This window comes from Sturnus vulgaris, chromosome 13 (assembly GCF_052056855.1).
Source record: "Sturnus vulgaris isolate bStuVul1 chromosome 13, bStuVul1.hap1, whole genome shotgun sequence".
Taxonomy (NCBI): Eukaryota; Metazoa; Chordata; class Aves; order Passeriformes; family Sturnidae; genus Sturnus; species Sturnus vulgaris.
Window position 1 is genome coordinate 17,530,536 of NC_142255.1, and position 15,194 is coordinate 17,545,729.

At 43.7% G+C, this 15,194-nt stretch overlaps 1 protein-coding gene across 1 annotated transcript in view; it reads right to left on the minus strand.

The window, feature by feature from the left end:
* The window catches only part of ADAMTS17 (ADAM metallopeptidase with thrombospondin type 1 motif 17), a 157,268-nt gene that overhangs the window by 37,218 nt on the left and 104,856 nt on the right, over positions 1-15,194 (minus strand). The window contains exons 16-17 of the mRNA XM_088172812.1: positions 8,735-8,815; positions 3,853-4,010 (exon numbers count right to left, since the gene is read on the minus strand). Of these exons, the coding sequence (XP_088028938.1) occupies positions 3,853-4,010; positions 8,735-8,815 (239 nt within the window). The remainder of the gene's footprint in view (positions 1-3,852; positions 4,011-8,734; positions 8,816-15,194) is intronic.

The window sequence follows — 15,194 nt, forward strand, 5'->3', positions numbered from 1 at the left end:
CAGGAAAAGAGAGGCTGTTGCAACACACTGCTGTGGGAGCCAACAGGCTGTGAGATAACACTGCTGGAAATGCTGGCTCGGGAAAAAATTCCTAAAATATAAATACCTTGGGAAAGGAAACCAAATCTTTATCTAGAAAAGTTAAGTTACAATGGTACTGGTAAAACAGGGCAACTGCAGGAGCAAGAACTGCTTGTGATTTGTGAATGTTTAAAGCAATCACAGGGATGTCTAAACCTGGAATTCGAGGCATAACTTTCAGCCTCACATGTGATCAGCAGGACACTGGCTGTTCAAAGAGAAAGACAACAGGAAGCATTAAATCAGCACTTTTCATATAACAACTATTTTAAAGAGTCAAAGATCTGAAAGAACAAGGTGATGCTTCTCAGAGAAAAAACAACTACTGCACAAAAAGTCCCTTGTGTCCTGGTGAATGTGGCACTCAAGGCAAGCATGACTATTCCTGCTGACAAGCTGCAGCAGTAGGGTTTTATGTGTCAGAAAACTGTGGATGACAAGCAAAAGCCATATCATACAGCTGCTGGCAACATATATTTTCATCCCTGCATATTGCTAGAGGAAGGTGAAACCTGCTTCCAACAGCAAGGTATTTCCTATGGACCACTTGTGATGACTCCACTGTTAAGTGCTCCAAAATTGTCTGACTATTAACAAAGGAACAGAGAAAAATGTTTGTATTTTCACCATAGGCAGATGAGAGTACTGGTCCTGTTCTGATTTACATGTTGGACTTCATTTGGCTCTCATTTTCCCTGGCTTGATTCAGAACTGATTGGAAGATATCCCATCGAGGATGGGGTCCATGGAACCCGAGTTACCAGAGTTTTAACAAATGCCATAGAAGTACTACTGCAATGTCCATGCTGTGGCTTTTAACCTACTTATACTTATTATCCCATGATCTGAGCAGCATTAGACAGGTGAATTGTGCTGGCTTTTGTCACCTACTGAAATAGGAGCAATGCCCTATCAAATAAGGTATTTTAAGCAGGGCTCTCCTAAGTGGAGCAAGCAGCTGCCCATCTGAAAAAAGACCAATTTGCAAACGCTCTTTTCTCCCAACAATAATTGTTTCCCCTTCAGATTTCCTCCAATCATTCCTGCTTAACTAATAATCTCACTAAAGACGTCAGGACCTCGTTTAACCAAACAAACGTGCTGAAAGAAGAGGTCCTGGCAGCCTGTGCTGTGAACCCAGGGGGGGCTCCACAAACTCAGCACCCATGAGCTGCTGTGCACAGGGCAGAACCCTGGGCAGATGAGGCTCTTCCAGAGAATGTCAGAAACAAAGACATGATTTTGCTTCAGCTACAGAGGGAGCCTTACTACCAGGACTGAAGACCAGGGTTGAAACCAGCCAGCCATCATTACCATTTCAAAGGTGAATGTTGGGCTTTTTAAACATAATTCAAACACCAGGCAGTCAGAGGCAGAGAGCTCGAGTCCTGCTTTGGCTTTCTTGAAGTGCAGGAGACACAAACTCCTGTTCTACAGAACTGATCAGCCAGCCTTGTCTAAAGCCCCCTTCTGCTCTGGGAGTGTTTGGTTGTCCTCTGTTGCACAAGGAGGACCAGCACAGGCCTACTTACACAAACATCAGTTTCTCCAAGAAATACACGCACAGCAATGCACTTGGAGAAATGCCTCAAGTATTAAAAACCAGCTCCTAAAAAGAAATCCTTATTATCTCAATATGGGTGCGAGACTAGTGAATCTAAAGGCCCATATGAAACCAATTTCATGCAATTTCGTAGCCATATATAATTGGGGGGTGTGTGTATGTGTGTATAATTGGTTTCAAATGCAGGTCACAATGGACTGACTGAAGCTTCTGGCTCTTTGTCAGTCCAGTGTATTCCACCACTGTTTGAACAACAGTTTTCTATTTAGAGGGAACTGGTAACCATCCTGCCTTTCTTGTGTTGAAAGAATGAAACACACCACCCTGTATCAAGGAAAAGATTTGCATCTGATTTGAAGCAAAGACTTCATGTGTGCTTTGTTTATCATTGGCAGTGATTTAAAACCACATGTTTTTTAATGGTCTGGTAATTTTTACATTCCTCATTTTTAATCATTTCTGTGAAGGAAGGTGAAGAAGGAACATTTCCTCTGCTTATGTCTGCTGAAAGGGTCTGTCTCTATCTGGACAGGACACTCATGGAGAAGCTCAAAATCACTCCTTTTCTATGTTAGCTACTTACTCCTTAATGAAGGGGAACTGAGCATTTCTTCAAAACCAAAGCTCTGCTGATGCTGAGGTTCACAAAATGTCAATAACCAGATTTTACTGCAGTGGACCTCAACCAAGTAATGCCCTAGAAGGTTCCAAGAGCTGCCAAAGAATCTCTGCACAGCATCTTCCCAAACGGTACCTGTGCAACTCCTGTTTCTCACATGAGGGTGGGAAGACCTTGGCAGTACAAGATACTTTGTCAGAGTCCTGGTTTCAGGAGGGAAGGCTTGTGTTAAGGCCAAAGTCAAGCAGCAGCTGATGTTTCTGATGCTGAAGAAGGTGCCTGTAATACACTCCCCTGGAGTGGGCACATCCTGGATTACACAGGTGAGCCAGGAAGGTGCTGGTGCCCAACCCTGCACCCCTGACTATTCCAGCTGTAACCTCTTTGAATCCAGCATTACACTGGTCTGTGAGCCTGTAAACTCACTCATCTGTCTGAGAAAGCAAAGACAAAACCCCTGATGCTCCTGTGCAGCAGATTTTGACACCAAGAAGATACTGACAAAGTGGAGTTTTACTGTCAGCTTTTTGTGCGTGTGTGAGAAGCTCAAGCATCTTTGGAGCTTTTCAAACTGGATCAGGAAGTGTTGGACAATGAACACCTGCAAGCCAAAAAATCAGGTGAGGGAAGGGAGAGAATGCTGATTTTTAGCAGTGCTTACAGATAGCCTTCAGAGAACAAACATGGCAAAAAAGTCACAAGGAGAAGAAACAGCACAGAAAAAAAATGGAATAGAATAAAAAAGTTACAGGAAACAATGAAAAAACTAATATACTTTCTATGCAATCCTTGCTACAGAACCTGTAAAGCTTTCTGCAGACTTCTAAACAGGAACAGATATATGAGACAGGCATTATTACAGCTGTCTCACAGATACAAATGTTAAGGTAATGTTAGACATTAAGGAACTGGCCCATGGGTCACCCCATCCCCCACCAGGGACAGCTCTGGGACCACTGTCCTGCTCTTCTCACCCCTGTGGACTTCTCATTCATCTTCAGCCACACGGCTGCTCATAAAATACCAAGCTGGGTTAACAGAAGGGCTATGTGGAACATTAGGAAGAAATGTCAAAAAACACCTTAAACTACATACAATTGAAAAAACAATATAGAGAAAACAAAGAACATTTCTGTGTGTAATTAAGTCATTACTTAGATTTAAATTCACATAAATCATCTGTGCATGCTAGATCTGCACCTCTTCTGTTAGAGAACAAAGTACTTAAGCACAGAATACATTCTGGCATAAGATAAAAAGATATTTCAGCAAATATGCTTTTATGTGTGTGATCAGGTATGTCCAAGAAATAAGAAAGGTCCTTGGGAACCTCCATCATCTAGAATGGACCTGTCTGTTACACATTACAGGGACAGCCTGCACTGGACATGAGCTGAATGGGACAGTGCCTGTTCTCCCAGAATGGAGCATCACTTTTTGAGTGGGGAGCTGGGCTTCTCCAGCCCCTGCAACGCTGCAAAAGAACACTGTGGTGAGGAAGCAAACAATCAAAATTTAACTTTCAGCTAGGATATAAACCCTTTCTGTTGCATCACTTAAGAAACACAAACAAAGGATATAAAGTTACCATCAAGTGCAGTGGTATTTTAGTTGGTCCTTTGGCAGAGATTTTCTCCCACAGCCCCCTTCGCACGTACCGGACAGTGGTGCCTGCGATCTGAAACTCACCAGGAAGCTCAATTTTCCAGTCGCTGTTAATGGATCTCTTACTGGAATCTTTTAAAGCTGGAATGAATCAAACACCACAGAATGAAATGCAAGCAAATTTGTAATTACAATACAGACTACTGAGCCTTTGTCTTAAGCTACCTCAAGCACAAGATGCAGAAACCTTGTAATGGATGTGAGTTTAAAAGAATAAAACCCCCCATTTTTAGATGGCCCATTGTAATGTTTCTAACTTGGATATATTCTGTACTTCAGCTGATGAAGGCATTTTGAAGAATTACCATAAAATTCATAGATCATTTATCTCTAACCTCTCCTTTTACATGCAACAAGATAACTGCAATTTAGTTTCCAAGCAGAATTTTCTTTCAGTTTCCAGATTTTGAGACCACATTTTCCTAAACTCTCCTTGAGAAAAAGATCAATCAAATCTTTGTTGATACACATGCGAAGATTTGCAAGTGCAAAATACAATTGATGCTGTGTTTGTGTATGCTCCATAACCAAACATTGAACAAATTAACATTCAGCTGTCACAGCTGTAAAGAGAAGTCAAGTCACAAAGCAGGGGCTGGTCACTGGGCAGAATGTGAATTTGGGCACCCTCTTTTCAGAGTCCGAGTGCCAGACATAAATGCATGAGGTCAGGTGCTGTAGGGTCACACCCATCCTGCTCCTCTGTGCCTCAGTAAGGCCAACATGGAAAGCTCAACTGCAGAAGGAAGATGAATACTGAGAAGATACTTGGAGTTGTATGTCCTTTCTTCCAGTATAACTATTGCACGAGGATCATTGCTGGCCTTCAAACACTCAAAGACAACTCCAGCCATAAGGGCATCACATTACTGTTGACTCATCAGCGGAAGCTCATTTAGGGATTGATGTGTTTTCTGTGTTAGAACGGAAGCAGAGTTATCCAGATGTTGGTGTGATGCATGAGGGAAGAGAAAATTGGCAAACTCTGCTGCAGCAGAAAGTGCCAGGCTCCTTTGTGGAGATCCATTCACCATGATCAAATCTGCCCTGACAGCAGACAGACAGAATATCCCACGTGTTACTGGGCTTCCTTAGTTCAAGGTTAACTGTGTCTTTTGGCTAAGCCTTTAACAAGATGTTTTTCTAACCTCTAGCATCTCACGCCTATTTTATTCTCTTCTAATAAAGAACACAACTTTGTTCTCACTTATCTGAATGTGTTGCAAGAAGGTAAGAGAAGCTTTTTAAAGCCTTTGAAAGTCAATAGGAAATCTACTGTCATCCCTTTGGATCAAACCCTCCTGGGTGTGCTTAGGACATTCTATCTATCTATCTATCTATCTATCTATCTATCTATCTATCTATCTATGTAATTTGCAATGTCTAAACTGGGGGAATCTGGAGCAAGAGGAGGTCACAATGTTCTCTGCATCTGCATGTGCCTTTGTGAGGACCTGTACACTGGGAATCCCTGGAAAAAGGTGGGTGTCTGTCCTGCTGCACACAACCTTCCTGACAGCTCTCAGAGTCAGTCCCACCAGAGGCTCCAATATCAGGGTGAAGGGGAACTGAAGTGGGAGAATATTTTTTCTGAGCAAAGTTTCCTCTGGCACACAGCCCAGGGCTATGATGGTGTCCTGGCATTTGCATTCTGCAGCAATGTGTCTCTCCCTGCGGCTCACTTCTCTTTCTGCTTTGTTCCTCAGTCTACAAAGTACCCTCTGCAATCTCCAGAGACAATTCTGAAGCAGGATTGCTTTCCTCTGCCAAGGCCTAGTGGCTTCCAGGCAGATCAAAGCAGCCACCATGCCGGCCCTGAGGAGCCATGGACATGACTAATCAAAGCTGTGGATGAGATAAAACCATCTCCAAGCAGCATGGCTGACTGGGAAAGATAGCTCAGCACGTGCTCAAAACTGTCTAGGAGGTTGAGTGACTTAAGTCATGTCTTGGTTCCAGCTCACTATCAAAGGGAGATAATTTGCTGATGAAAACCAACGTTTCATCTTTGTGAATATCTTTTCTGGGCAGGGTTTGATTTTGATTGCTGCAGGCACTGCTCCCTTAGTGGATGAGGAGATGGAGAGTTTGAAATAGACCTTTTCTCAAAGGTGCTCCTCGAGGACTGCAGGAATTGCACTGGAGACTCAACAGAGTATTTGGGTCAAAGTGTTTTCACTGCAGTTTGCCTCCATTGCCTCATCAACAAGATCACTGCTGCAGCTACAAAACCTTCCATGTCTCAGACACAGACAACTCCAATGGCTTTTGTCACACACAACCATTGGCTGGCTCTGCCCAAGAGGTGACAGAACTCAAACTTGTCCAGCAGAAGAGTGGGAGGAATAGGAACCCCAGCAACAACCTGTAACTTCTGTTTTTCTTGTTGGCTGGAAGACAGGAACTGACAGTCAACTTCTAAACCTGGCATCTAGTCAGATCTTTATTTCCACCTTGGGTCCCTCCAGCTTGCCTCCCAGCCTGTGGACACAAACTGCCCAGGCATTTCCTGTTCAAGGAGGTTTTTAAGAGTTACAGCCAGCCAAGGCAGCCAGCGTGGGTTGCCTGTAGGTGGAGGGAAATTCTTCAGGCACTGCTCCCAGCACATGGAATAATGATTCCAAATTATGCTGGGCTTCTTTCCAAAATGTTGTACCTGGTTCTGAGTAGAAATAGGACCTGATTGGACTCAGCTTTGTCAGTGCTATTGAAATAGAAAATCTTTCCACACTCAGACCTGAATTTAAGAGTGATTGAGGGTTTTCTCCTTGGTCATCTTTATTGTCTTACTAGAATCCCCCTGCTGCTATTCTTCATCTCAGTTCAGCAAGACACTGGGTATCTTTTCTTTGTGTTGAGTGTTCCTTGAAAGAGAAAACCCTGGAAAACTTAGAGAGGTTCTCCTGGCTCCTGACCATGAACCAAAGAGCTGAAAGCACTCGAAGCTTTAAAAGAGCCAGATTTTTATCTATCTTTAAGTGATGCAAACAGGGCCAACTCCTGCTCTCAAAAATACACAATCCTAATCTTCACCACCCAGTGGGGAACCATCTGCTTTAGTCAAGGTTATGTTGTCCCAAGGAAGGGCAGTCTCTAACTCTGTGTAGGACTCTCAGTGCTCTGCTATCTGCCAAAGCCCAAATACCCTGTGCAAACCCCACCAAGACAAACAAAAAGGCTGGTTTCCAGAAGGCAGACCACTTGCAAAACCCAAAGAAACACTGGCTCCCATTGTTCCACCAGGCTTTGCTATGTCAAACATCTCACGTGTAGGCGGGATCCTCTGGCAGGCTGGCTAAAGCATTATGGAAATAGGAACAGTGGTGATATTCCTTCCTACCTAGAAGTGGCACAAATGCCAATGGTTTTGATCAAAGGGCAGCTGAATGACATAATTTGCCCCCCTTTTTCCCCCTGAATCTGGAGTAAAAGAGAACAAAAGCATCTTTCCTGGTGATATTGCCAACGGTGGCAACATCTCAAGACAGAAAAGCAATAGCCCTAGACCTGAAATTCTGACACAATCACTATGCAAATGTTTTCAGCTGCATCTGATATTCCAGTGCTGGATATTGACATCTCTTTTTGGCTGGAGATGAAGAAATAGAAGCAAAAGATGTGGAAATCAGAAACCAAAGTCTGAGCTTTGCTCTGACTCTCTGCATAGCCATGAGCAAGCTGCAACACCTCAGTCTCCTCTTCCATAAAACAGAGAGTGACAAGCTCTGCAATCCTCTCAGAGTTCCTTCCTCTCTGGAAGCAATTCCATGGCCATGCAGCTCTGATTGTGCCAGGGACTTTTCATGTGTCAGGGATTTTTTTGGATCTTGGGCAATTTTCCTTGAAGCCTCTGCTCTGCCACAGGCTTCCTGTGTAAATTCAGGGCCACGGGGAATTAGCATTCCTGTGAGCTGGACTCTCCTTCGAAGTAGATGGGGATAAAACCTTTTATCTATTGCACAGTAATGACAGAGAAGGAAATGCCCCAAACACTGGAGAGAAGAGGCAGAAGGGCAGACTGACAGATCCTCAGTGCAACTGACTGACTGCACTTTACAAATGCCATTCTGCTCTTTGATTTATGGAATGAGTAACTGAGCAACAAATTCATTGACAGACTCTGCCCTACAACAACCTCATGCAAATCTTACCCATCAGTTATGTTTAAACCTTTTTTTCCCAAACAGGAAAAGGAGAGGGTGCCTGTTCCCCTCTAAAGGAATGTAGAAGTAGAAACCACAAGTGGATTAAACAAGTTTTTTTGCCTGATAAAATAGAGGCAAGTGGACTAGAGGCTGCAGCTAAGACCATCTCAGAGTACAGGATCAGGTACTGGGTACAGCATTCACTGAAAATGTGCTGCTGTAGGAAATGGAGCAGGTTCCTGAGGGATATCAGCTGCCCTGTCCTGCCTCTGCTTCAGACTGAGCTGGGCGCCTTCCTATCAGTACCTTTGCCATTCCCTTCTCTAAACACACTGTTCTCTTCCCCACTCCCTCCTGAAGTGCTGTGTGCTCCTGGCAGCTCTGTGCAAGCCACTGCCAAGTTCTGCTCAGGAACTCTTCTGTCTGTATATAAAAGTACTCTCTGGTCCTTGCAGGTTGCACAGGGCCTGTAAGTGTCACATACTATCACATCACAAACATCATGAAACCAAGCCACAAAAGCAGAGATTGCAGCAAGACTCAAATCACCAGCCCCTCCCTGGCAGCAACAAACCTTGCAGATCGCTTAGAGAAGGGTCATTTTCAAAAGAAAACAGAGCTGAATTTTAAACAAAACATTTTTTTCTTTTGTCTTTTTACCCAGAAAGCTGTGAGCAGGTTTATCCTCAACCACTCTGATCCGCCGGGCACCCGCAGGGATCACAGCGGCTTCGATGTAACCTACAGCAACAAAAAAGGCGTGAATGAAAGCAGGGCAGGGCCAGCCAGGATCAGCCACCCCGTATCTCCCTGTGAAAAACTCAACTCCAGGCTGGGGATGGAGTGAGAAACACTCCAGATGAGATCCCTGTGCTGGCAGCCAGTTCTCACTGCTGTGACAGGCACGGTCATGACTAACATTTCAGCAGAAATGTGTATGTGCTGCTCAGCTGTGACTTCAGCCTTGTTAATCAGCTCTCATTAGATCTGCACCCTTCCAATCACTCTGGTTTTCCTGCAGTACTCACAGGGATGCATGAGGACACTGCAAAGTGTGATTGTCAGGAGCAACACTGCACAGAACAGACATTTGGAATTAAGTTTCCAATAGATACTCCTGCTTTGTCCTTCCTGTCCATGCTGTGGTGTCAGAAAGAACTCACTTCCACAAAACTTTCTGATGATGCTAAAACTGAACAGAGGGAATTAGTGGGACAAATGAGGGGAAAAGCTTGTTTTCACTTATATTTCAGCTCTGTACAAAAATTCTGGAGGAGATAGTGATCTCCTTGCACTGGGCTCTGAGAATTCAACAGCTCAGATTTAATGCAATAACAGAGCTGGAAGTTCCTTCAGACTGACCACTGGTCACCTCTAAACAATTTTTCAAAGACCAATTTTGACTCATAGAATACAGTAAGAATAAACAGCAGCTACAAGGAAATGTAGCCTATTTTCCCCCACTATGGAGACATGTGGAGTTACAGACTTGCTCCAGGGGGTGGAAGTGGTGCCTTGAAATAATACAGCAGAGGAACAGTAGGGCCCATTTCAAAGAGCCAGGCAGAGTTTTTCCACTGGCTTCACTGGACTTTGAACGAGACTTCTGTAGATGACACTAATCTCATCACAACCATGACTTGATTCCTCCTAATTGGCCACCCAGTTTACTTTGCAGTGTATCACTTGGCACCTTTATGGAGTTATTGCTGTCCTCTTAGACGTTAAGCAGCTTATCCTGTATGTTCCCTCATCCACTTGTCTTGTTTTAAAGAGCTCTGTGAAGCTGTTCTGTGCCAGTGATGCCTTTATGGGAATTGTGGGTGTCTAGAGCAATGGGTTGGAGAAGTGCTGGCACAGGGAGCAGTGATTCCTTTAGCACCTAGCAGTGTTCAGGGAACTATTTTAGGGATAAAAGTGCAGCTGAACAGCCCTGCTTTGGCTGTGCTGATACACGGAGTACTCAAAGGAGTATGGTGACAGCCTCTTGCATCTCAGGACTAAGTGATTCTCCTGCCACTGTGACATGGAGTGAGACAGATTTGGGCTCTCAGATGGTGGAATAATTTCCTGAACATTCATTTCATGAGTAAGGCTTGAGCTCTTGAGTTTCATCAGATGCAGAGGGTGGGCAGCTGACTTGGGCCAGACAGGCTCCCTCTTTTCCCGACTTCTTGTATCTGAATGACACTTTCATCTGACCCTTCAGCTCAGTTCTCTTTGCACTTGTTCCTCCTCACTTACTTCTCCCTAACTCAGGATATCTCAGAAAAGGTCACTCATCCCTTGCAGGAAAACCAGAGAGAGGGGCAGCAAAGCTCAAACCTTGTCTGTGCACAGAAGCCAGAGCAGAGGCTCTCCCAGCTGCTGTTCCAGCCTGGGTTTCACCAGGAAAAATCATTACTTCCAGGGTCAATTTTTCAAAGGCAATAACTGAAATCTGCTATGAAATCAGAGCAAACAGATGTTGGGCTTTATCCTAGACATTGCCAGGAGTTGGTTTTTCATCAGCTGAGATATCAAATCACAGTCAATACAGAGTGTTTCAGATATCAAACATCCTCACTGCACCCCATGCAGCTGCACATAAACCCAACCAACTACTCAAGACATGAACACACAGCAAAAGTGTGACCAGTGACAGTCTGTCACAGGTAAACAGCTCCTGATACCCCCTGAACACCCCTGTTAGGAAGCCAGTTTGGAACATGCCCAAGTTTCAGGTAATTTAATGTACCTACTAAGGGGACTATTTACTTATTTAGCTTTTTAACCAGATACAAATGCCCAGAGCTAAATCATGCAGGGGTTGGAGACAAAGTTACTCTGAATTTAGTGGAAGGCAGTCACTAAGTTCAGTGAACTCTGGATGTGTCCCCTGACCCAGCAGCAGCCAGGAGTGTGTCACACTGCTTTAGAGGTGAGCAAACTCTGGAGTTGTGCTGGAGGCTCAGCTCAAGCCATAAATACACTCATTTCATCACTGTGCCATGAGAAAAACACCACGTGGCAAAGCGATTTTTATGTTACTTTTTACAATAGTAAACAGTGAAGTGTGAGCTATTAATAGAGTATTAGTTCTGGAGATTGTTTGGTTTGGTCTCACACCCGATTTTTTCTCCTTGTGTAATTTCTAATCCTGATTGATGGCTTTGAGGGGTTGCACTCACAGCTCCTGAATAAGAAGAAACCCACTGTGTTAACTCACTGTGCCACAAACCTGACTGCTGACCTTCACTCTCCTATTAGAGAACTGCCAAATGCCTTGCAGGGGTTTGGATCTGACCTGTCCTCTCAGAGGTGGAGCAGAACCCTTGGGCATGTCCCACCAGGAGCATCTGGACACTCTCATTCGTTACCTCCAGCAATGTTGGGTGAGTTAGTGGTCGAATTCTGCTGCAAACAGACTGGATATCACCCGTGCAAATTTGCCACAGGTACAAACTTGGATTGCCTCCACCACTCCACTCTGGCCCTCAGAGCTAGTGGGAGGCTTCTGGTCACAGATTCCTGATCTTTGAGATAACTGCACCAGGAAACACCTCCAGTGTTTTCCAGGCACATTTTATTAAGCAAACTGTAACTGCAGACTGCCAGAAAGATTATCAAGTGTCAGCGAGAATGACCAAAAAATGTCTCAGAGTTGGTCCAGAGTCAAGGACTCTCAAAGCTCTGTTAGGTCTTAGGATAATTGTCTGCAAGGCTGGGGTTTGCAAAGTTGGGCCTAAAGTTCTGCTCTAAATGAGGAACTGGTTAAAGACTGATGAGATTTGGCAACTATCAGGCAGTATTTTTAGTAATTTCACCCATAAATCAGCCTGTTAAGATGAAGCTTTGAAAATACAACAGGAGAACTTCATTATTTGATAATTTATAGTGCTGTACGCAGCACACTCCACCTTGGGAACAGTTACTTTGGCACACACCAATCTTTCTGGATAATCTGCATTACATCAGTGTCTCAGGAATGTAAGACTGTGATTGAAGCAAATCCTAGATACAAATTTTATGGTATAACTCGTATTAGGAGAGACACCAGAACAAAGAGGTGGCTTTGTCATCAAGGAGATTAATATGTGAACAGTGGCTACTGTATCTTCATTTAAATGCTGGAGAGATTTGCAAGAGGAAAGAAGCCCACACAGAAAAATCCATTGTTAGCCATTGTTATTACTCCCAGAAAGAACAGAAAGTTTAGTGTGAACTTCAGAATGCCATTGATCTACTGCAAAACTCTTCTGGTTCACACTGCAGTGAAAGGACTCCGAGGTGAGGGAAAAATAATCCCATGGCTGAAAGTACCAATCCCTGGGCACTGCACCTTCCTACCTTATCCCTGTGCACACCAAAATCAGGCATGAGAAAGTCAACAGTGCCCAGCCCATTATCAAACCTCCCAAAAGTGCTTTGAACAAACATCTCAGGGTAGAAGCCAAGGAGATCAGGCTGTCCTGCCTACCTGCCAGCCAAGGCCAGCAGAGCTTCCATGGGATTTGAGGGATGAGCATCAGCTGAGCATCTCAGACTCCATCTCCTTCCCCCCTTGCAGCTTCTGCTGAGTGCTACTTGTTGCATTGGAGTGCAAATTATGTGTCTATTTTTTAATAGCTGTGATGATTCTCCTTTGCTTTTAGCTTGAGAATAAATCTTGCATTGGCACCTGTCCACTTCCAGCCATGGGATAGCTCATTTGTAAGAAAATAATTTCTCTGGTGATCCATGGATAAATTTCAAAGCCTACTACCATTGCTGTGAAGTTGGTTACTGGGATTTCTAACTTGCATGTTCTGCTGAAACCCTTATAAAGGATCTCTGAGTTAAAGATTAGGTAGAGTTCTATTTTCTCATAATTTACGTGTGCACTCTATTGATAAAAAAAGGTATTTTTGTGTTGGCTAAAGATGCTCCCAGATAGCACAACAGCACTACTGTTCAAATTTCTTTTAATAAGTGCTGGACAAAAAGCATATGCAATAAACTCCCTACTTTTCCACCATCTTAAAAAGAAAAAATTACTAGCAAAGATACACTTTTCCTTTCCCAAAATGACAGTTACAACAACTGGCATCTCTCACCTTTAATTAGATCCTGCCATTAAAAAATATCCAAATACCTGTGGTCATTCTTTTGAATTATAACTATGAATTCTTTTTGATTCACAATCAAAAATGAAAATCTTGATGTGGCTGAGAAAAGTCAAGAGAGACAGACCCAGGTCTCTGAGCATTACAGGTACAGCCTTGGAGAAGTTGTCAGTGATAAATCAGCTCCTCAACAGACAGGAGTAAAAGAGCTGTCCTTCATTTCTAGGTCCCTTGTACACAGTGGCTGGGGGACAGAGGTGGACTTCAGAACAACCCTGTGTTTGGTTTTGAAAAATTATTTTGTAGAAATAGGTACAGGGCATGCTGCCAGCCAAAAGGAAACCTCAGTCTAAACAGTGCATTCAGCTGGCCTGCTGAAGACAGCCAGCTGCACACAAGTGTATGTGATGTTTAGCATCATAAATAAAAGTTTTGACCTCCTCTCCAGCAGAAAAATGGAGCCCATTTCCAGTTGGATCACCCTGGATCACAGGTGGTAAGAGCTGAACTGCTGGGCCTCCTATGAGGGAGGAATGGTGAATGTTCCACCATCTTTCCTAACAGGGTGGCAGAACCTCTGTGACATAAAAGTTGGGGAAAAAAAAGAAATAGACCTGGCTCTTTTTGCTTGGTGCATGAAAATTTGGCTTCCTTTCACGCAGATAGGTTCCCTAAAAGGAAAGGATCTGTACTTTGTATCTCTGACAAGGCAAGTGTAACAGTAAAAGGACTTGAAGTTTATCCATGGCTTTTGATACCCACTTTCCCCATCTAATCCGACAAAAAGAAGATAAAGAACCAACACCAAAGGATTTCACCAACACCCACTGACACTGCAAACAGCATTCAAGTATCTTACACGAGAAACACTTGGGAACAGCCTTTGCCTTTGCCATCACACATGTGGAAACCTTCTTACAATGACTATTGGTTACTAAGAAACAGAAAGGAGTTGGCAGGGGTTTAGTTCAGTTCACAGGGCTCCACAACATCATTTACAATCACAGGACACAGAGGGACCAATCCTGCAACCAGAGCAGTCCCACGGGCAGAGCCAAGGCCCAAGGCTGCAGCTGTGATTCCCCAAACAGTTACCACTCCAAAACAATCAATGTCTTCATGTTTGAAGTTAATTCTCTTTTGAAATAATAAATCAGCACACTGGACTCAGGGTCTTGGCCTTGACCTGGAATGCAGCCAGGTCGTGAGGATTTGCCACTGAACTGTGCAATCATTTATACACCCAAACCTTGAACTTGTTATCACCACAATATTGTGGATCTTTTTTTGCCCCAGTTTACAGCAAATTTTTGCACAGTTTTGCTTAACTATTAATTTTTTTAAAAGCATTTTTTCTTCCTTGAGTAACACCACGTTCACTTCTGATACCCCAGACCTGGAGCTTTGCCTACTGCATGAAATTCAGTGGGCTCACCTGAGGATTGGATTCTGCAAAACAGCAGCTTGTGAGCAGAAATGGATGGGAGCACACATAAAATGTAATTAAAAATTAAATTTAAAATAAAACAAAACATCTAATAAATGGTTACGAGGTTATACTGGTAAAAAGAATTAGCTTCTAGAGTATGTGAGTAAAAGGTGGAAACATGGCATTGACAAAGCAACACTTTGACAGGTTTGTGCATCTGAGATGACCAGCAGAGAATCTGAATGCTTGAACACTGTCCACAAGTCATCAGGAATTCTTTCTGATTAGGTTCCAGGGCACTGGGGGTGAAAACCTCCTGTAGAGTCCTGGCAGCCAGTTAAGGCTGAAGCTGCTCTGCTCCTACAGCCTTGTAAAGTCACCACCTCAAGCAGACTGTGTAGCTGGAAACGGGTGCAACCTCCTGGCAGTGACCCAGGAATTTTGTATTTATCTGCACAAGATGTTTTGTACACTCATGGGAAAAGATAAAAGATAGCTACTCTGCAGCAGCATGTAAGAAGCCCATGAAAGCTGTATAACCTGCTACAGAAATGGAGAATAGCTGCAGCTTTTTCAATGGAAATGAAGAACATCAAATGCAAAAGAC